Raw genomic sequence first — 23,819 nt, forward strand, 5'->3', positions numbered from 1 at the left:
GTTCTGATCTCCTTTCTATTGGAAAGATGTTGTGAAACTTGAAGGGGTTCAGGAAAAATTTACAAGGATGTTGCCAGGGTCGGAGGATTTGAGCTATAGGAAGAGGCTGAACAGGCTGGGGCTGTTTTCGCTAGAGCATTGGAGGCTGAGGGGTGACCTTATATAGGTTTACAAAATTATGAGGGGCATGGATAGGGTAAATAGGCAAAGTCTTTTCCCTGGGGTCAGGGAGTTGAGAACTAGAGGGCATAGGTTTAGGGTGAGAGGGGAAAGACATAAAAGAGACGACAGAGACTGGCACATGTATGGAATGAGCTGCCAGAGGATGTGGTGGAGGCTGGTACAATTGCAACATTTAAGAGGCATTTGGATGGGTATATGAATAGGAAGGGTTTGGAGGGATATGGGCCGGGTGCTGACAGGTGGGACTAGATTGGGTTGGGATATCTGGTCGGCATGGACAGGGTGGACCAAAGGGTCTGTTTCCATTCTGTACATCTCTATGACTCTATGACTCTATTTACAAGTCACTGGTTCGGCCACAGATGGCACTGTTTTGTGGTTAATTCTGGCATCACACTTTAGGAAATATATCAAGGACATAAAAACGATATAGCCGAAAATTTACAATGGGACTAGGGATGCAATATTTCAGTATTATTTTAACTCCACAAAGCAAGGCCTGTTATTTCCTGAAGAAGGGCTTATGCCTGAAATATCGATTCTCCTGCTCCTCGGATGCTGCCTGGCCTGCTGTGTTTTTCCAGCACCACATTTTTAAACGCTGGTCTCCAGCATCTGCAGTCCTCACTTTCTCCTGTTATTTCCTCTTCCCTTTTAATTTTTAAAAACAGTTTCATAGAATTACAGAAAGATGCAGTATAATTGGAGGCTATTTGTCAGTTCTTCCAATGAGCCATTCAGTCAGTTCACTTCAGTTCTTTCCTCATATCTTGCAGAGTTCGAGGTCTTTCTCTTAAATAAGAGAAACTGACGGTGCAAATTGATAGAAGCCATAAACAGTTTTGATAAAATAAATGAAGAGGAACTGTTTTCAGTGGCAGAAAGGTCAATAATCAGAGGCGAACGATTTAATGTAACTGTCAAAACAGCAAGAGTTAACATGAGGGAAAAACATTGTCCAGTTACCTGTAATAATGTGGAATGCACTGCCTGAAAGGGATTTGGAAAAAGATTCAATCCTAATTTTCAAAAGTGAATTGAATAAATACTTGAAGTGGTTGAATATTTGCAGGGGTGTGCAGATAAAAACTTGAAGTGGAAACATTTGCAGGGGTGTGAGGTTAGAACAGACAAGTCAAACTAATTGGATAGGTCTTTCAAAGAGATGGCATATAACCACCAGATATGCTGCATCATTCAGTGAAACTGTCTTCATCATATTTAAGAAAACAATGGAACAAATCATGGTTAAAGTTTTTCTTTAAGTTTCACTGAATTTGCCACATTCAGAAATTATGGTAAAGAATCTATCTGCCAAGCTTGTGAAAAATAAGGTTCAGTTAAGGCTGGTTGGAATATCAGCATCCAATCACCTTAAGTACCTTAAGGACCAGTGCACATGAGGGGGGCATAAATGGGTAAACTGTGCTGCGAATGTACCTGATAGTTTAAGATCAGTTCTATTGCAGCACGCTCAATACTTAATACATGGAAGCGCTGAAGGACTTGGAATGCCAGTCACTGGGATCTGCCTGAAGCATGAGCCATAGGAGGCAAACAATTATCACAAGCATATAGCCACCAGGAGAAATATTTAAATATCTACAGCAAACTTTCAAACATATTATGCCCTATTATATGCTGCATAGATTCCGCACTCTTCCCTAAACATCTCCACCACTCAACCTCCCTCATCTGCTAGACAGCAGAGTTGTTGCTTGTTGCTCCCTAACACAAATACAATTTGTGAACTAACTGGTGGTGCTTAGGATCAGCAAGCAGCATTTAAACATGCTATAGCCATTAGACATTCTTTGATGCTGAAGGATGATATTAGGAGGTTGTTTAAGTGCACTAGGTATTTTTCCAGGCTCATTGTTGAGCGTAACAGATCTTGTATCATTGACTCACAATTACGTTCACAAAGTGGACAATTGTTTACTTGACCAGCAGTCTTAGATGACTCTTTTCAAGGCATAAACAGGCTAGTAAAGATAATTGAAAAAAAAACACTGAAATGATAGAATAAAAGGGGTTTGAATTAGTTGGACTGGTCTGTTCAGCTCTGAAAATAACCAACAAAGACATATTATTCACTTGACTTAATGCTGCACAAAATTCATTACTCTGCAAGAATTGAGTTGCTGTGTATGATGCCTGCATATACTTTGTTAAATTTTCAGTATTTTCATATAGATGTTGTAGCTCATTCCAGCTTCAAGCTCAATCTTTGTACTATTTGTACTGATATACATTATGAAACACAATTATATGGGAATAAATTGTAGATTGTGCAAGTGTCCTTCAACAAACACTCTAGAGATCTCCATTTCTAAAATATATTGGGAATACAGAAGTCTCACTCCAATATCAGGCTAATCAAAGTCATAAAACTATAACAGTTTGATGGTGGGTTTTTCTTCTGAATGTTGGGGCATGATACATTGTCAAGTTTAATTGTTCATTGTGATATTACTGATTGGTTCTAATCATTAGTTGGGAGCAGGCCAGATTTCCCATTACCACTTTAGTGGGAGTTCAATAAAAAGCATGAGACAAAAACTTAAATAGCCCCATTTGCAGTATTTACTCTATAGCTCACAGATTCTGCCAAACTCCAACCTACATTACAATAGGAGATCAACATAATCCTCACAGAAGATTAGGCTCAATAAATTCTGCCAGGCATCCCTTGTTCACATAGTACAGATGATGGAGGCTAAGTCAAAGTTGAATATCTTTCTCATCTCTGAAATAGGCAGGGTGGCTAACCATTACAGTATCTACCTGCAAATAAAACAAACTTCCTTTTATGCTTTTCAAGTGTCTCAAGACACTTCACAGCCTATGAGTTATGTTTCACAGTGTGATATCTGTATCAATGAAGGCAGACTTTATTGAGAAAAAGGAAATACAAACAGTGAATGAGATAAATAAGAAAATAATTCCCAAGGTATTCTGAGTTCATTGTTGTGCAGAGTAGACCATGCATCATTGACTCATATCGACAAAGGAGACAATTGTTTACTTGATAAGCAGTCTTAATGTACCCCTTGTCAAGTGACAAACAGGCTAGTAATAATGGTTGAAGGAAAATCTTTGAAATGTGAGGAGTGTAAAGAGTCAGGGAAAACCACCCCTCAATTTACTGTAGGTATGGTCTCCCCATTAACCTATATAGCTGTAGCAAACTGTGTTTTTATACTACATCACATTTGCATAAATTATTTGCTGTATCTGCATGCTAGCTTTTTGTGAATCATGTATGAAGCCACCCAGATCCCTTTGCATTATAGGACTCTGCATTTAAACAATATTTCACTTTTCTCATCTTCTTGCCAATATGGGCAATTTCACATTTTCCTACATTACACTCAAGCTGTTAAATATTTGCCCACTTATTTTACAGCCTGGGTGTTTGCTCATGTGGTAAGAGTCAGAGAGGGGTACATTTTCGAACCGACCATTTTGGGAGAAAAAAGCAGTAAGCGTGTCAGGCTCACTGCCCCTGGAACCAGTTCAAAGGCAATCACTGAGGCTGGTTAAAAGGCCTGCCTCATAGAAGTCCTACAGTGTGGAAACAGGCCAATTGGCCCTGTAAGTCTACACCGATTGTCCGAAGAGTAACCCACCTAGACCCATTCCTCTACATTTACCTCTAACTAATGCACCTAACCCATACATCCCTGAATACTATGTGCAATTTTAGCATGGCCAGTTCACCTGAACTGCACATCTTTGGATTGTGGGAGAAAACCAGAGCAAACCCATGCAGACACGGGGAGAATGTGCAAACTCCACACTCGAATCCGGGTCTCTGGTGCTGTGAGGCAACAATGCTAACCACTGAGCCACCATGCTGTGTGACTTTCTTGCCAGCTGCAATGTATCCCTCCCACTTCCTCACACACTTCTAGTGCTCATTCATGTCAACCTATGCACCCATCCCAATGGCCTCTCAAACACTTTATGCCAACCTGTTTCTCTACTCAGCATTAATGGTCCCTCACACTCTTCATGCCAGTCTATAACTTTCCACTTATTTCCATGGTCCTCATCTCAGTACTCTGCCAACTTTGTGTCAACTCATGTCAGTAAAATGAACACCCCACACATCCTCATGAGTCTTTACCAACTGAACATTAATCTATTTGGACTCATTACCCCCTCTCCACACCACAATAACCTTTGCCAATGCATTCTCCATGCCATCTCATTCAGTACCCACAATAGGCAAACCTCAATACATAATGTTCTAAATATCTATTAAGCATTTCATCATTGAGAGAAATCCTATTCTATTATTTAAAATCTTTCTAGCCCTTATTTTTTATGAAATTAAACATTTGTATACATAGTTCCAAATTAACAGCCAATTCCTCGATAATTTCTCGAAACTTTTAATCAAACTGAATTTATAGCAGCCCACTGTGATAATGATGAACTGTGGTAGTAGTCAAGCAGTAATAATGCTATAATGATAACCCATTATATTCAACAAACAACTATTGAAACTGCAAATATTTTTTCTTTTAATTCAAAGATCAGCATGCTGTATTTTAAGTGTAAGGGATTTAAATAATATGACAGCTTGACAATTCCAGAGATCTTATGTACCATTTATGTCCACTCTAAAAGCAAAGTAAGTCACACACTGCTGGATAAAGACCTTGTTTCATTAAAAATTAGAGTCAATTTGAACTCAGCCCTGAATTGAAATGGCTCTCCTAGGTTTGGGTCTCTCCCAGGTCCTGTTCCCATTTCTGACAGATTCTATTTTCACTACCTTTCCACTACTTGCTAAAGGATGATCAGTTGTAAATTGTAGCTTGAATTCTGGTACTGGGGCCTCAGTGTTATTTCACATAAAGTGCACAGTCTCTGTTATCACATGAAAATTCAGCCTAACCTTTCCATATCCGTTTGCAGACCCACTGTATCCTCCTTACAACTAGCTTCCTGCTTTGTGCTCCCAGCAAATTTTGCTACAATACATTGATTTTGTCTAAGAATTATTATAGATTGTAAAGAATTGAAGCCGCAGTACTGATCCCTGTGGTACACCATTAGTTACATGCACCAAACTTAAAAATGACCCAAACGTCCTGACTGTTTGTTTGTTAGCTAGACAATCATCTATCCATGCTAATAATATTATACCTAAAATCATGAACCCTTGTGTAGTGCTGTCTTACTAACTCATTTTGGAAATCCAAACACAAATAATCTTTTTTCTTCTGCTTTATCTGTTCTGCTACTTATATCTGTGCCATGGAAGCTCTCATATCCCTATCAATATGCAGGCCTAACATCTAACCTAAAAATAATCATTTAAACACTCCCACAATCCTGAACCTGTTGTCAGCCTAGCCCTGTATTGAGGTCTGAACACAATAGCTCAACTCAGATGTGCGAGTGCAACCATTGATTTCTCAGAAGGCAGCTGTAAATTGAAAATCTGTAACCCATTAACATCAGCTACAGTTCCCAGCCCCAGATTTTCATGGAATCAGAATGACTCTGGAAATATTTAAAAAGGGTGAATGAGACTCAGTTCTAGGATTGTGTACACTCAATTGCGTCCAAATCAATATAATCATCGGCTCAAGCAGGCATACTATTTCAACAGCTAACATGAATTGTTGTCTTTGCTTGATTGACATCATCAAATAGTTATCAGTTGTTCAATCTGTGATAGAACTTCTCAATGTCTCAGTTTTTAATTTGGATAGGATTAAGGGGCACACAATGCATTGTTATTGATACGTTAATAGTGTGTCTAATTGCCATTTTTATAGTGTTCTATGAACAGCAGCTTTATTTTGAAAAGACAATTTGTGAACTTTTCTTTCAGCAATTTCTGTTCTTTAATTGTGCACATATTGTGTGAATGAGAAGGAGGTGATGAGTTGGTATGGAGAGTATAGGGGGCATGGGGTGGCTTGGGGCATATGGTGGTGTTGAATTGTCACAGAGAATATAAATAAGTATGGCATGCTTGGCTAGCATGAGTGGAGGCAAAAGTATAATGAACGAGAGATGTTCGGCAGGGCGATGGGCTCTAAAGGTGAGGGTTACATACATAAAGATCACCAGAGAAGGTACAGACTTCCAGAGACCTGTGGTGGCCATTCTAACCAGCCTGTCACTGCCCAAATCGACCTGCTGCACCTGAAAACACTTTACCTTTGGGATTAACAGGTTCAAGTCCATCACGTAATCCCCTCACTGTAAACGTTGTGTATAGTTTTTTACCAATACATGTCTGGCAGAATGTAAAATTCCCTAATGGGCTCAGTCGCCAAGATCTCAGCTCTTAGTTTTGATCCAGAATATTCTGGATATTGAAGCTCCTCGGTCCAGACTTGTGACTGTTCACATCAGTCACATTTACTAAGTTCTTGTTCCCCTTTAACAGAAGAGGATCAATAATGAGACTGATGCCTTGTACAAACATCACAGAAGAGCCCACCACATCTGCAGATACCGATTTCCATCCACCACCAATGTGCTTTGATGTATTAATCAACAAATAACAGTACAGATAATAAGCACTGTTCTTTCAAGGAATACTTCACGTTCAAATTAATAAAGCCTGATTTCACACAATGATCCCTAATCTGAGATGCTTGAGCTGATTTATTCTCACCCAACATCTGAACAGTAGCCTCTTGAGGTACACTCACAGACACTGACAATCGGTTATCATAAACCAGCCAAAGTCTTTGGTCTTCCGTGTGACTTTGGAATCTCAAGTCACTTGCTGTCTAAAGTAATCTTCTATAGGACAAATTGCAGCTGAGGCGGGAGAATCTGGAAATCATCCAGGGAGAGAAAGTTTGAAATCCACTCACATTCAAAATGTGCACGCTATTTTACCTTAGCAGCACTATCGAACTCACATATCTTCAAGTACTTATGATTAGAAACATAAGTAGGAAAACATAAGAACTAACCCCTCATTAGTCGTAGATTATTCTCTAATGGAATGACAATTAGCAATGTTCCTCGGAAGAGATTTATTTGTTAATAGAGTACAGTAAATTACACGTTTTTCATTTTTAGTATTAAGTTAAAAGAGCACACATTCCATCCACAATTGAAACCAAATGAACTGTGGAAGCTGTAAATCAGAAACAAAAGCAGAAATTGCTGGAAGAGCTTGGCAGCATCTGTGGACAGAAATCAGAGTTAACATTTCGGGTCTGGTCACCCTTCCTCAGTTCTGACCTAAAATATAAATCTGATATCTCTCCACAGCTGCTGCCAGAACTGCTGAGCTTTACCAGCAATTTCTGTTTCCATCCACAATTGACTGGTTCAGCCTCACAAAGCATGTTACAGCGTATCTGCAGTGAGTACATTCGAAGAATGTAAAATTAACAATTACTAAAACTAATTAATTCATATTGCAGATTGCTCATAATAAATCAGAAATGAACATTTATAGTATTAATAGATAAATACTTAACACCTTTTGATTCTAATTTTTGTCCAATATTTCAGGGAAGACATTAATCTATTCTGAATATGAGGTTATCACCTGAATTAGCAGAGATTGTCCATTAGAAGGCACTAAGTATTCATCCACTGATGTCACCAAAGCAAAATTCTCAGTGTTATCATCCTGAATGTATAAAAGGCTATTATCTCATTGACATAAGAAAATCCTAGATTGTTTGACTAACATGCTTAACAATGAAGTTGATGGGTTTGATCTCAAAGCAAAAATGTGCTATACCTGAAGACAGGGGGGTTTATAATTCTGATACTGTGGAAATCAATGATGGATTATAATGTTAACTAATATTTTAAGGATCTGCTTTCCCTCAATAGCAGATTTACAAAAATAGGATAGACGGCTCAGAAGTATTTATTTTGCATAAAACCTTTGAACAGGTGAAGGCACGACAACTTTATATAAAATAAGGTTACAATGTGAATGAGGAAATAAATCACATAAAATTTTCTGGTTCACCTGGTTATAAATACTTTGTGATCTATTGTCATATAGAGTCATTATTGAGTCTTCTCACAAGATTACCAAATTGTCTCTCTCTGCACATACTAGAGCAACCAAGTCCTGCAGATTTCCTGTTTGTAAGCATGTTATTAAAACAATATATTTTGATTAATATTTAATTAGGAAGTACTCAGGTATATTAAGTAGTCAAATTGAACACAGAGTTGAAGGGTTTTGGTGTTCAACTGCATATGTTGAAGGTGACAACAGCAGAAGTAGCAATATTACATTGTCCAAAATACAAATGGAGTCTGAGGAAAAATGTGTTTATGTAGTCCCTGTGCAGACTTATGGCTATTCCTCCTGGGCTGGAAGCATTCTGGCCCATTGCCTGCATAACCTGCCTGGCTTTCCTTTTTCAAAAATGCTGCTCTGTGGTGAGTGTGAATAGTTTTGTGTAGATGAAATACTTGCCCTCAGCTTTTGTATTTGAAGGCAGACAATACACCAATAAATACCTGGAAATGCTTTTGAGCTTGTACGTACTAGTTAGGCCACACCTGGAATACTATATACAGTTTTCAGCACTCCATTATAGGAGATTGTAACATTGATGGAAATGCTAATTGAGATTCACAGGGATAAAGAGTTCAATTTTGAAGAGCTGAAAACCAAGGTCTCTGTTCACTAGTTCAGAAGTGGGAAAGAGTGACTTGATAGATTCTTTAAATTTACCCAGGGTTATGAAGAACTAAGTATTGTTAGGTTCTTTTATTGTTTGGTAAGGCAATAATACAACATTAACACAAATTGGATAGAACGGTGGAAATCTGTCATAAACCATTGCTAAAGCAATTGATATTATTCTAAAGGGAAATTAGAAAGAGGTAAAAGAAATATTTAAAAAGATATGGGAAGTAACCAAGAAAGTATCATTAGCCTAGATAACTCTTACAGTGGAAAAGACCAGCACTGCCTTGAGAAACAATATGACCCTTTTCTATGGCTGAGCATTCTGAATTTTTATGCTTGTGACCAACAGGTATCAAGATGAAATTTCACAAAAGGTTGTATGATACAATGCTAATTCATCCTTGTCAATGGACAATAAGCTTTTCAGTTGAGCAAACCCAAGTCAGATTACAGGCTACATGGGGGGAAAAAAACTTTCTTCATAGTCCATTGTTGGAATAAGGGTGTAAGGACCTGAAATGATTAATGCTGAGGAATGCATGAAGCACCACCCAATGTGATGATACAATGTGGACACAGGCAGAAGAATAACTTTGTATTTCAAACAAGTAACACCTAACAATGAAGTCTCCTTCATTGTCTTAGTGACAATGTCTATCGTGTCAAAGTAACTAATTCTTGGTTGCTACTTGCAATAAACAACATCATATTTAAGGTAAGTATCTCTTCTCATGAGAGTACCACATTATCTTTTTCTGCACATACTAGAGCAACCAAGTCCTGCAGATTTCCTACCAAGAAAGAGAATGTTAGCAGCAACTCTACATGATGTATCTCTCACCATGATGAGCTTTGATGAGGTCCAAACATATCATATTCAGAAACACAATATCTAAAGAGGTTATCCACAAACCTTAATCCCCAGTTCTATGTTTTCTCCACCATAAACGTCCATTCCAGAGTCCAAAAGGCCAATCTCACCAAAGAATAATCTATTCACCACAAATGAACATCCAATCATGGCAGGTGTCCTGAAAAAAAATCAAGAGGTATATTATTGCTTGAAAAGGACAGAAAGACTTCTAAAGAAAGTGTAGCCGAACCTACGAGGTCGGAATATTTCCTAGAGAAGACTGTACTGAAACAAAGAAACATGGAATCTTCAGAGCAAGTCAGTAAGACATTCTGATGAAAGTCAATGCAAACAAATCTTGTTGATTAAGTATCGGGAATGAAGAGAAATTCATGGCTCAAATTCAGCAGTGCTTTTGCTATACTATTGCAGGGTGGGTTGGAAAAACAGGGGTGTTGTTGGTAAAGTTTGCAGATGACACAAAAATATGTGAGAAGGCAAATCATGAGGACAACACAAAGAGTCTACAAATGGACACAGACAAGTTAAACAAGTGGGTAAAAAACGTGCAGTTTGACTACAGTCTGGAAAAGAGTGAGGTTAAGAACTTTAGCAGGAGGAATAGAGGAGCTAAATATTATTTAAATGGAGAAGGTCTGCAGAAAGCTGCAGCAGGAAGGATCTGGGATTCCTCATGCATTAATCACAAAAAGCACACAAGGTCAGCAGGCGATAGGGAAGAGAAATGGAATGTTGGGCTTTATTTCAAAGGGAATGGAATATAAAAATAAGGAAATTTTGTAAAACAACGCAAGGGATTAATCAAATCAACGTAGAATATTGTGAGGTTTTTATCCCCTTACCCATGGAAAGATATATTGGCAATGGAAGCAGTCCAGAGAAGGTTCATTCGATTGATCACAGGAATGCATGGATTTTCATAGAAGGAGAGGTTGAGGAGGTTGAGCTCGCACTCATTAGAATTTAGAAGAATAAGTGGTGACTTTATTGGAACATGTAAGATTCTTATGGAGCTTGACAGGTTAGTTGCTGAGAATGATTCCACCTTGTGGGAAAGTAAGGTGTCACCCATATAAGGCAGAGATGAGGAAGGTTTCTTTCCTCTAAGAGTGCAGTGAATCTGTAAAGTTCTTTACTGCAAACAGTTCTCAAGGCTGGGTCATTAACTATATCCAAGGCTGACATAGACAGATTTTTAATCAGTAAGGGAATCGAGGGGATGGGGAAAAGGCAGGAAAGTGGAGTTAAGGGTTATCAGATCAACCCTAAATAGCAGAACAAACTCAATCGGCCGAATGGTTTACTGTTACTCCTATGTTATATAGTCTTTATGCTCACAAGTCCCATGTTCTATGCTAATTTGAAAATTGTACAACAACTATAAAGATCTGTTGATTCCTGAGTGACATTCACAGAACTTGCTAGAAGGCATGGGCGACACGGTGGCACAGTGGTTAGCACTGCTGCCTCACAGCGCCAGAGACCCGGGTTCATTTCCCGCCTCAGGCGACTGTGTAGAGTTTGCACATTCTCCCCGTGTCTGCGTGGGTTTCCTCCGGGTGCTCCGGTTTCCTCCCACAGTCCAAAAATGTGCAGGCCAGGTAAATTGGCCATGCTAAAATTGCCCGTACTGTTAGGTAAGGAGTAAATGTAGGGGTATGGGTGGGTTGCGCTTTGGCGGGGCGGTGTGGACTTGTTGGGCCGAAGGGCCTGTTTCCACACTGTAAGTAATCTAATCTAAAAAAAAACTTTTACAGAACACAAGTAAACCATTTGGCCCATCATAAAGGGGACAGTAGTTATGTTGGAGCTCTGCTGAATTGACAGGAAATGGTGTGCAAAGCCTAAGCATCAGTGCTGAGACTTTGCTTTCCAATTGTAAACCAATGACTAAAAGTGGAGATACTGAATAAACCAACAATGAGGAACATTCTGATCAGATGCAGGGTGATCCAAATGGATTGGAGTGTTGGACCAAAATGTTGAAAACTTAATTCACTATAAGTAGTGCAAAGGAATGTGACCTGTGAAGGAAATTTAACACTGGAAGGCTAAACTAAATGTGCTTAGGCTACAGCTCAAGAGAAGATTGTGGATGTGTTGGGAAACAATAACTGAAATGCCTGCATTGCACGATAAGTAAGGCTAAGAGGATATTGAGTGTGTTGAACAGAACTTAAATCATACAATGTGACGCCAAGCCTAAATAAGATATTTAATCATTCCTGTTGGAATAGTGTGTGTAACACTTGTTGCCATATTATGCAAGAAAGTCATGAAACTTTAAAGATGCAGCAAAAAACTGCCCACTTAACTCTTGCTATCCAAGAAAAGGAAACTGTGGAAGGGTTTCAGTGGCTGCATTCAGGATCTTAAAGGCTTTTGACAAGTTTAATCCAGAGATTTTATTCATCTTGAGTCAGTGAGATTGGAAATGGTTTCCTGCTGAGCAGCCTTCCCATTGTCATTGATGTAATATGAAGTATGTTGCTATGGAGAGATAGTTGTCTGAAAGTAGGGAGGAAGTACAATGGAAAGGAGCAAAGCTGCTCTTCACTTCCTCAGCATTTTCCCCTTTCATCTCGTTTCCAGCATCATTTTATGGCTCCCCGTGACAAAAATCCTTGCAGTTTTGTCAATGATAGATTATTTGCTGGGATCTTTCCTGCTGATCCCAACCTAAACACTGAAGAGAATTACTACTGGATGTTTATGCCATATGCTGAGAGTATAAGTTATGGATTGTCTATTGATGCACTGATGCAGATTATTCATTTGTTATCATTGTCCTTGGAAGGAGGTTCAAAAATACTTGCAAAAAAAAAATGGATTCCTGAGGAAGTACTCAAGCTATTTTTGTTTAGCAGCAGGAAGACCGGGGCTGCTGGCAAGGGAAGTGACTGCTTTAAAAACCTATCTTAAGAATAGGTGGAGTGCACACCTGAGCAGGAGCAGACATGGGACAGCTGAGTTAGTGAAGTAATATATTTGGGTGGTTGCGTTACCCGAAACACTACTTAGGTAGTGTCTCCCACCAATCCTCCTCTTCCTCTAGCCAAAGAAAAAGCTCTGTGCACCAGATTGGTAAGGTAACTAGTTTTTGTTTTATTTTTCAATAGTCTCTTTAAAAATTTAGAATAGTGGGAATGGAGGTTAGGGCTGTTGAGTGTTCCTCCTGCAGAATGAGGGAGGTAAGGGTCACCACTAGTCTCCATGCTGACTTCATCTGCGGGAAGTGCACCCAACTCCAGCTCCTTGAAAACTGCGTTAGGGAACTGGAGCGAGAGCTGAATGAACTTCAGATCATTTGGGTGGGGAGGAGTTTACTGAGAGGAGTTACAGGGAGGTAGTCACGCCTCAGGTACAAGAAAAATGTAGATAGGTTATGTCAGAGGACAGAAAGGGAACTGGCAGGCAGTGCAGGGATCCCTGTGGCCCTTCCCCTCAGTAATAAGTATACCGTTTTGGATACTGTTGGGGGGGAGGATCTTACCAGGGTAAGCCATGGGATATAGGTCTCTGGCACAGAGTTTGTTCCTGTTGCTCAGAAGGGAAGGAAAAGAGGAGCAGAGCGTTGGGGACTCCATAGTTAGGGGGACAGATAGGAGGTTCTGTGGGAGCGAGAGAGGTGTGTTGTCTTCCAGGTGCCAGGGTTTGTGATATCTCAGATCGTGATTTCAGGATCCTTGAGGGGGATGGGGAATAGCCCCAAGTTGTGGTCACATAGGCACTAATGACATAGGTAGGAAAAGCAGTGCAGATTTAAGGCAGAAATTCAGGGAGCTAGGGTAGAAGCTTAGAGTTAGAACAAACCAAGTTGTTATCTCTGGTTTGTTACCTGTGCCACATGCTACCAAGGCGAGGAATGGGGAGAGAGAGGAATTGAACACGTGGCTACAGGTATGGTGCAAGAGGGAGGGTTTTGAATTCTTGGATAACGTGGGCTCATTCTGGGGTAGGTGGGACCTCGACAAACAGGATGGTCTACACCTAAATTAGAGGGGTACCAATGTTCCCATGGGGGAGGGGAGGAGGATTTGCTAATACTCTTTGGGAGGGTTTAAACTAATTCAGCAGGAGATGGAACCTGATTTGTAGTTCTAGTGTACAGGGGATGAGGTCAGAAATAAGGTTTCAAGGTCGCAAAAGTGCACTGGCAGGTAGGAAGGTGTTTTGAAGTGTGTGTACTTCACCACCAGGAGCATTCAGAATAAGGTGGATGTACTGGCAGCATACCTGGCAGTACCTGGGACTTTGATGTTGTGGCCATTTTGGAGACATGGATAGAGCAGAGACAGGAACAGTTGTTGCAGGTTCTGGATTTAGATGTTTCAGTCAGAACAGAGAAGATGGTAAAAAGGGGGGGTGGGGGGTGGCACTGTTAGTCAAGGACAATATTACAGTGACAGAAAGGACATTTAAGGACTTGTCTACTGAGGTAATGTGGGCTGAGGTTAGAAACAGGAAAAGAGAGGTCACCTGTTGGGAGTTTACTTTAGGTCTCCAAATATGTAGAGGTGTAGAGGAAAGAATAGCAAAGGTAATTCTGGATAGGAGCAAGAGTAACAGGGTCATTGTTATTGGAGCCTTTAACTTTCCAAATATTGACTGGAAATACTATAGTTCAAGTTCTTTAGATGAGTCAGTTTTTGTCCAATGTGTGCAAGAGGATTTCCTGACACAGTATGTAGATAGGGCAACAAGGGGTGAGGCCATATTAGATTTGATACTGGGTAATGAACTTGGCCAGGTGTTAGATTTTGAGGTAGGTGAGCAGTTTGGTGATAGTGACCACAGTTCCATTATGTTTACTTTAGCAATGAAAAGGGGTAGATATATATTGTAGGGGAAGAGTTATAGCTGGGGGAAAGGCAGTTACGATGCAGTTAGGCAAGATTTAGGATGCATAGGATGAGGAAGGAAACTGCAGGGGATGGGCACAATTGAAATATGGAGTTTATTCAAGGAACAGCTGCTATTTGTTCTTGGTAAGAATGTACCTGTCAGGCAGGAAGGAAGTGATTGAGCGAGGGAGCCGTAGTTTAGTAAAAAAAGGTTGAATCTCTTGTCAAGAGGAAGAAAAGGATTTATGTTAGGATGAGATGTGAAGGCTCAGTTAGACCACTTGAGAGTTACATGTTAGCCAGGAAAGACCTAAAGAGAGAGCTAAGAAGAGCCAGGAGGGGACATGAGAAGTCATTGGCAGATAGGATCAAGGAAAACCCTAAAACTTTCTATAGGTATATCAAGAATAAAAGAATGACGAGAGAAAGATTATGGCCAGTCAAGGACAGTAGTGGGAAGTTGTGTGTGGAGTCCAAGGAGATAGTAGAAGCACTAAATGAATATTTATCATCAGTATTCACACTGGGTAAAGATAATATTGTCGAGGAGAATACTGAGAAACAGCCTACTCCACTAGATGGGATTACTATTCATAAGGAGGACATGTTAGCAATTTTGGAAAGTGTGAAAACAGATAAGTCTCCTGGGCCAGTTGGATTTTTCCTAGAATTCTCTGGAAAGCCAGGGAGGAGATTGCAGAACCTTTGGCTTTGATCTTAATGTCATCATTGTCTATAGGAATAGCACCAGAAGACTGGAGGATACCAAATGTTTTCCCCTTGTTCAAGAAGTGGAGTAGAGACAACCATGGTAATTATAGACCAGTGAGCCTTATTTCAGTTGTGGGTAAAGTGTTGGAAAAGGTTATAAGAGATAGGATTTAGAAAGGAATAATTTGACTAGGGATAGTCAACATGGTTTTGTGAAGGGTAGGTCATGTGGTGGATGAGGATAAAGCAGTTGATGTGGTGTATATGGATTTCAGTAAGGCATTTGATAAGGTTCCCCATGGTAGGCTATTGCAGAAAATATAGAGGCATGGGATTGAGGCTGATTTAGCAGTTTGGATCAGAAATTTGGTTAGCTGAAAGAAGACAGAGGGTGGTGAATGATTGGAGATGTTCATCCTGGAGTTCAGTTACTAGTGGTGTACCATAAGGATCGCTTTTAGGGCCACTGCTGTTTGACATTTTTATAAATGACCTGGATAAGGGCATAGAAGGATGGGTTAGTAAATTTTCAGAAGGCACTAAGGTCAGTGGAGCTGTGGATAGTGCCAAAGGATGTTGCAGGGTACAAAGGGACATAGATAAGCTGCAGAGCTGGGCTGAGAGATGGCAAATGGAGTTTAATGCGGAAAAATGTGAGGTGATTCACTTTGGAAGGAGCAACAGGAATAATGAGTACTGAGCTAATGCTAAGATTCTTGGTAGTGTCGATGAGCAGAGAGATCTCAGTGTCCACGTACATATGTCCTTGAAGTTGCCATCCAGGTTTATAGGATTGTTCAGAAGGCATACGGTGTGTTAGCTTTTATTGGTAGAGGGATTGAGTTTCAGAACCATGAGGTCATGTTGCAGCTGTACAAAACTCTGGTGTAGCCACACTTGGAGTATTGCGTCCAGTTCTGGTAATTGCATTATAGGAAGGATGTGAAAGCTTTGGAAAGGGTTCAGTGGAGATTTACTAGGATGCTGCCTGGCATGGAGGGAAGGTCTTACAAGGAAAGGCTGAGAGACTTGAGGCTGTTTTTGTTAGAGAGAAGAAGGTTGAGAGGTGACTTAATTGAGACATATAAGATAATCAGAGGGTTAGATTAAGTGGATAGTGAGAGCCTTTTTCCTTGGATGTTGATGGTTAGCACAAGGGGACATAGCTTTAAATTGAGGGCAATAGATATAGAACAGATGTCAGTGGTAGTTTATTTACTGAGAGAGTGGTAGGGGCATGGAACGCACTGCCTGCAACAGTAGTAGACTTGGCAACTTTGAGGCATTTAAATGGTTATTGGATAAACATATGCATGAAAATGGAATAGTGTGGGTTAGATGGGCTTCAGATCGGTTCCACAGGTTGGCACAACATCGAGGGCCTAAGGGCCTGTACTGTGCTGTAAAGTTCTATGTTATATTCCATTCAATACATGATTGGTCAACTATTCAGTGCAGTTGAGAAACACAAGCTCCCATTTTAACTGAATTAAGTTTGGAGATCCATTTCACATCTTATTGATTTATGTGACCTTATATTTTATGACTTAGTTGTTTAAGTGAAAGTCATTATTATGAACTTTGTTTCAAGCATTAGGGATTGTGCAGAAGAGATACACGAGATTGGCTCCTGAGATGAGAAACTAAGTTCAGGAAGGTAGATTACTGTTTTCCTGAGAGAAAAGAAGGTTTAAAGGAGATTTGAAAGAAGTATTCAAATCATGTGGGATCTGGACAGAGAGGATAGGGTGGAACGGTCCCCATTCACAAAAGCATTGAGAATGAAAATGGACAGATTTGACGTAATTTGTAAAAGAAGCAAAAGTCACTTGAGGAAATTCTTAATCAAGTTGCAAGAGGCTAGGATTTGAAATGCCTATAAATATCGTAGAAGCAATTTCAGTTGAGGCTTTAAAGAAAATTTGACAGTTCCCTGAACAGGAAAAACATACATGGTTGCCAGGGGAGAAGAAGAAAGGGGAATGGTGCTGGTGAATTGCTCATTTGAAGAGCCAATGCAGACATGAAGGGCCAAATGGCCAACTTTTGTGCTATAAAAATTCCATGAATGTCACTCAGGAATCAACAAATCTTTGCAGTTTTAGTCCAATTTTCTTAATAGCACAGAAAATGGGACTTGTGATATCAGGCAAAAAGTCAGGAAATTTGAGAAAGCTTTTGACAAAGTTTCACCCTGACTGTGAAATCGTATTCATTAAAACTTAAGCAATATGTGGTACATCACAAGAAAAATGATAAATCTCTGACTGAAAAGTTAATCGGAAACTCAGCCACTTAGCTGCTCCAAGTGAAAAAGTGGCTTACTGAATTCCCAAAGGTCAATTTTTAAAGGGCATAGCTAGGTAGCTTGAAGTAAATTACAAAAACTACTTATGTGCTGGAAATTACTTCTCCTTTGGATGTTATATGAAATGCAGGCAGAGAGTAGCTATTTTTTCCCTTCTGTGTGTACATGCTGAAGATTTATTACCTGGTGCCTCCAATGTTATCACTAACTTACCACTAACATTGGATTCTCTCCTGCTGAATTGAATAACTACTGAGGAATTGCTAAATATACCGGCAAAGATGAAATATGAACATGTTCTATTTTGCTTATGGGCATTATGCTATTATTGTATTGCTTAGCCCATCTTAGAGCTTTCTGACATTTCTTGCTTTACTGCTTAGTAGTTAGTTCAAGAAACATGCAAGTATCAGTTTGTCAGTATTGCTCCGCTTTTGACAAAGGCCACATCAACATATTCCTCAGTAACGTTCCAATGGACTGCACTGTGGAATGATAGATGTCACAATCTACAGGTCTGAAGTAGTAACCTGAGATCTCAATATCATGATACCTAGAAGCTGTCAATTGAGCCTTTCAATTGTGTTATAGATAATGGGGTAGTTTCTGCCTCCTGACTGATTGAGTTAACCGAGCAGTTGGAATAACAATGACAAAGTCTTGACTTGAGAATGTCACAGCAAATTATCTGACCGTTTAGTCTCATACATCTATCCCAGTGTTTTTCATCACACAAAGGTGCCTAACTGAATTCCATTCTCCTCACATATTTTAAATTTAAACTTGTCTGTCTCAAGTAACAATCTTGACCTTTTTAAACAAATGATAGGGGGGTTCAGGTTGAGGTACAACAGACAAGTATCATGTTTAATGCTGCCAAGCCCAATCTATTTTGAAATCTCATGTACCTAGAGATTTGAAGGCACAGGCTCCAAAACTGAGAGTCATGGAAACAATTGTCAGATAAACCCATCTGGTTCACTATTGTCTTTTAGGGAAAACACTACATGTGAGTCCAGACCACAGCAATGTCGATGACTCTTAACTACCCCCTGGGATGGACAATAAATCCTAGTCTAGTCACCGATGGCCTCATCCCATGAATGAATGAAGAAAAGCTCAACCAAAAGAAATACATTATTTCTATATAGCCTATCTGTTGCCATTAATATGTGAATAACCTTCCTGGACCCACAAAAACCTTCAACACACTACTTCGCAAACAATTTTCCAACAGTTAAAAATTACTGTGACTCAGATCCCAAGTAAAGAAGAAATCTAGGTAGTAATGTTCAGCACATAATTATTAAAGTTTGTATATTATAGATCAACATATAAATCAGCATAGAAATATCAACATTTGTAAAAGCATTGTTCAAAAATGTGTTGTTTTATTACTTAACAGTCCATCATTCCATCTAAGCTGTTCCAGCTCACAGACCTTAAACAGGATGAAGAAGGGAGAAGGAGGTGATGGCCTAGTAGCATTATTGCTGGACTGTTAATTCAGAAATAAAAAGTGTGGCACTGGAAAAGTACAGTAGGTCAGGCAGCATCTGAGGAGCAGGAGAGTCGACGTTTCAGGCATAAGCCCCTCAATGTGATGTTAATCCAGAGATCCAGATAATGTTCTGGGCACCTGGGTTTAAATCCTGCCAGGATTTCAATTCAATAAAAATCTGGAATTAAGAGTCTAATGATGACCATTGCTGATTGCCAGGAAACATCTATTTGGTTCACTAATATGCTTTAGGTTAGGAAGCACTTGGCCTACATGTGACTCCAGACCCATGGCAATGTGGTTGACTCTGAACTGCCCTCTGGGCAATTAGAGATGGGCAATAAATGCTGGCCTAGCCAGTAACACCTACATCCTGTGAATGAATTTTAAAAAAATTGACGAGTGGAACAGATCGAAGAGGATAAAAGATTTATTCCAGTTCCTAATTTATATCAAAACTTTGGTCCCTTTTTGTTTGACTTTTCATACCCAAGAATTCAAACACTGATCCCAGGAAAATGTGACATTGCACACCTGACAGCAAGTAGAGGAATTATGGATCATAATCTCCAAATAATTGAAAATAACAAAGAGCAATGTGTGAAAATTATGTTCAGAAGGTTTACTATCCCTGAGACTTGAAGAGGAACAAATATGAAACCTTTATCAAAGAGATCTTCTAAACCTTTAAAACCTGGACAGTAAGTGGAGCTGTGCTTGGAGTGTTTCCATAGATATTTGTTGCTTTACTCGTTGATTCAGAATGAAGATGCAAATTACGAGAGATCTATTGGTGTAATGACTGTAACATGGTCAGCCATGTGGACCTGATTGGAGGTGTTAACCTGGTCTAACGGGGGAGCTCTGGCTGACAGATAAGAACAGAGTGTCGGACATCCTGTTCACTCTGAGAGCTGGATCTGAGGGAGCTGGATCAGTGTCAAGGAGTCTCCATGTGTCAATAAAAGGTGACTTGGTGATAGAACACTGGCCTTTGTGGAGATTTTTCAATGGCAACGAGAGAAAAGCATACTTCTGAAGAAATTCACTCACAACAATCACCTTTGAGGTGGGGTAAGCACTTCTGGCATCTGCCATTATCTGGGAAGCTTGACTCGTTTGATCCTGCCATTGAAGACTGGGCCCAGTACTTAGAGAGAAAAAAAAATTTAAAAAAAGAATAGGAGTATCAAACATCTGTTCACTCAGATAGCTGGCTCTGAGGAAGCTGGGTCAGTGTTAAGGACTCTCCACGTGTAAATAAAGGGCACTTGGTGACCGGATACTGGCCTCTATGGAGATATTCAATCAGGTCAACTCAAAATCTTGGTGAGGTATGGCCTGCTTTAGTATTCTGAAAGCAACTCACAACTTCGCAGAAAGTAGGAGCATGTTGCTGTGGGAACAATGACTCTTCAATGGTGATGATAAAGAAGCAAGGAGAAACACATCAAAGACTCTGCTGAGGATACCCCTTACTCCCACCAGATTCAGCCAATAGACTAGCACTGCAAGAGATTACTACTGAAGATGAGTGGTACAACTTGCAAAAGATATCCCCAAAGCACACCTCACTAATGTTCCTGACATCCAGGAAGGACTATATCCACTGAAGCTGGCAAGAGACATGCTCACTCAAACCATAAGAAGGAAGACAAGCTTAAGCGTTAGAACATAAATTTCACTGACCCTATAATCACATATCACAGATTTAACCATGATGTCTTCATTTTAGCTAATGCTAAACTTCAAACAATGCTTAAATGTGGTAACTCATTGGGCATAAACAGCTATTGTAACCTATAGGCCTCTGTGGTCCATAGATTCTGTCATCCAACAGTTCTAGGTACATCTGAAGCTTGCTAGTTGTAAAGAGCAGCTACTGAGGTGGAGACAAATTGAAGGCTAATCCTGTCAATCATCCAGCTTTTAACAAGAAATTGTCGCAATATCTGAGACTCCCTAGTAGGTCTCTTGTGATGCAGTAGTAGAGTCCTTATCTCTGGGTTGGAAGATTAGGTTCTTGTCCTACCCACTCCACATGCGTATAATAACATCTCTGAACAGTTTAGAAATGTCTACCTGCAATATTCTGCCTTGACCATTTCAGATTCTAATCCATGTTTTTGGTGTTTCTAAAATGCAGCAACGAAAATTGTTAATGATATCCTGATACAATTCAGAGACCAGTACAATTGACTTGTAGATATTGGTTGCACTGTAGTTGTTATGCTGACTGAATACTGACTCATAGTAATGTGATCCAAATACTTGTAACAAGATGGTAATCCCTGGGGTGGGCAAGCTGCTTGTGGGTTGGTTGTATATGCAAACTCAAATTGAGTTAGTGAAACCCACATGCTTTTGAAAGAGGGAATCATTTCAAGTTAATGGTCTAAGTGCAATTTAACAATGACATAATCAATAAACAAGATGAAACAGATATGCATCTATAGAAGATTAAAAATCAATCATCTTTTAAGCTTGGAGTGGAACATGCAGAATATGGATGATCTGTAACTTTTCTTGACAGAATTTATGAAAAAAATTCAATCCTGAAAACATTGTTGTTATGTCAGTATACACCTTGAAGTCAGAGGATCAGTCAACACACAAATAATCTCAAATAATCTTACTGGACCGAGCAAAGAAAACATTGGAAAAACTTAGCAGGTCTGGCAGCATCTATGAAGAGAGAAACACAGAGTTTACAATATTAAGTCTAATACGGCTTTTCAGAATTTCTTCCATTCTCCTAGACTATCCTATAGTAAAAGCTTTAGTCAGTGATCATCCTTTACAACAGCAGGCTGTGCTTTTTTACAAACCATCATAAATAATTCACCATATAATAACATGCTCCCATTCCTGATTTGATAAAACTGCAACCTTTCTACACTGTAAATTTCAAAACTTATTATTGTTTCATTTAATGTGGCCAACTTGTTTGTAATCTATCAACAAAGGGCAACAAGGCTGTTTCACATTTGTGCCAAAACGGATTTTTGTTCAGACTCTACAGATTCTTAAGTTTGACCTGAACACGAGCTTCTTGATGCTGCAATACAGTACTGAAATATTCGCTCCACAGGTTTACTCAGAGTTAATCATGAATTCGAAAACTGCCAAAATGATGAGTCATGAAGGGCATTGCATTCAACGAAGCCAAGGCAACAACAACACTATAAAGTAAATAAATCCATGATTCTTGTCGGTTTGAATGCAGTGTGACTGTACTAAATTAAAATGCATTCCTACAAAAAGGAGCTGAAATTGTTTCAGAGGCAGATCCCAACAAAAATTGAAGAGTGAGTAAATTTAAAATTTATATTCACAGTCTGATTGCTTTACATTACGAAGATCAGATATTAATCAACAATGAATGGCACTTTGAGAAAATAAGGACTGCAGATGTTAGCGATCAGAGCTGAAAAGTGTGGTGCTGCAAAAGCACAGTGGGTCAGGCAGCATCCGAGAAGCAGGAGGGTCGATATTTCAGACATAAGCCCTTCATCAGGAATGTTTTCCTGATGCGCCACACTTTTTGACAATGAATGGACTTTGCATACTGCAATTATTATCAGAAAAACATGATCATGTGGTGTGCTGTGTAAATTGCCAGTTTAATTTCAAGCTTGGAATCTCAGGCTGGGATCTGGCTAAATCTCCACAGAAATCAGTGATGGATCTGAGAACCTAAATTAAACCAAGGGTTTATGAGCTTCCCTTGTAGGCATAGGCTTTCAGTATTGGGCCTTCAGTTAGATTGGTTACATTGTATGACAGTTCAGCACTGACTTTATATACACAACTGCAGTGAAATAAAGAAAATCATTTTAAATAGATGGAAGTTTATTTTAATGCAGAGAAAAATTAATTGAATTGAAAACATGAGATAGTGGAGGAACAGGTGTAAGGTTAGTAGAAAGCTAGATGGAAAGACCAAGGAGAATGAGATAGTTTGAATTTGAAAATTGAGTTGACTGTTCAGGAAGCAAACCAAAAGAATGTATCAAGAGGGTCTAGAATATTGTGAAATATATTTTTGTATGAAGCATTTTACTTTGAGCACTAGATGTTGTTGAATAATAAAAATAGTGAATGAAAACTTTTTGAAATATCATCTTGAGTGATTTGAGTTTTTTTTAAAAAATGATAATAGATCTTCAGGAGCCCTGATAGTACACACTTGTTCTGTTCTCTGAACTAAGTATTTAAAAAATTCCTAACAGGTGAAACTTATCTAGAAAATAGATTCCACAGCTTGTCTACAATTGCTCAGAAGAAATTTGCAAGGTTTTTGTTGACACTAAGTTTGAATCCTACATAATGTATTCTGGAAACTGCACATACTGTGAACCCTCATGTTCCAGCATCTCCCTTCTGCTATCAGAATGGTAGTTCCCTCAGGAGAATTATTTTTAACTATCTTTCTTGGTTAGTCAGGATTAAAAAGAGGATAGCAGAAGAACTGTTAAATCTAAACCTGTCTTATAGAATCATGCATGTTTTTTCATTGAGCTATAAAAACCTGCATTTAAAAATGCTACTGAGTTATCTTAAAAGCTCTCAACCATTCATACTAATACAGTCTGTATTGAGGGATACGACCTTCATGTGACTGACAGTTATAACATATTCAATCTACCTTCTCTTGTAAGAAATCAACCAAGATAATTGAAATAAGGACTTATAGACAATTCTGGTGCTGTTAAGACCCCATTTGATCCTTTTTGTGAAAG

The 23,819-nt window shown here is 39.3% G+C and overlaps 1 protein-coding gene across 2 annotated transcripts in view; it reads right to left on the minus strand.

The window, feature by feature from the left end:
- The window catches only part of galnt17 (polypeptide N-acetylgalactosaminyltransferase 17), a 416,397-nt gene that overhangs the window by 116,456 nt on the left and 276,122 nt on the right, over positions 1 to 23,819 (minus strand). For both annotated transcript variants that reach the window (XM_072589562.1, XM_072589561.1), the window contains one exon: positions 9,753 to 9,870. In XM_072589562.1, the coding sequence (XP_072445663.1) occupies positions 9,753 to 9,870 (118 nt within the window). The remainder of the gene's footprint in view (positions 1 to 9,752; positions 9,871 to 23,819) is intronic.

This window comes from Chiloscyllium punctatum, chromosome 19, assembly GCF_047496795.1.
Source record: "Chiloscyllium punctatum isolate Juve2018m chromosome 19, sChiPun1.3, whole genome shotgun sequence".
Taxonomy (NCBI): Eukaryota; Metazoa; Chordata; class Chondrichthyes; order Orectolobiformes; family Hemiscylliidae; genus Chiloscyllium; species Chiloscyllium punctatum.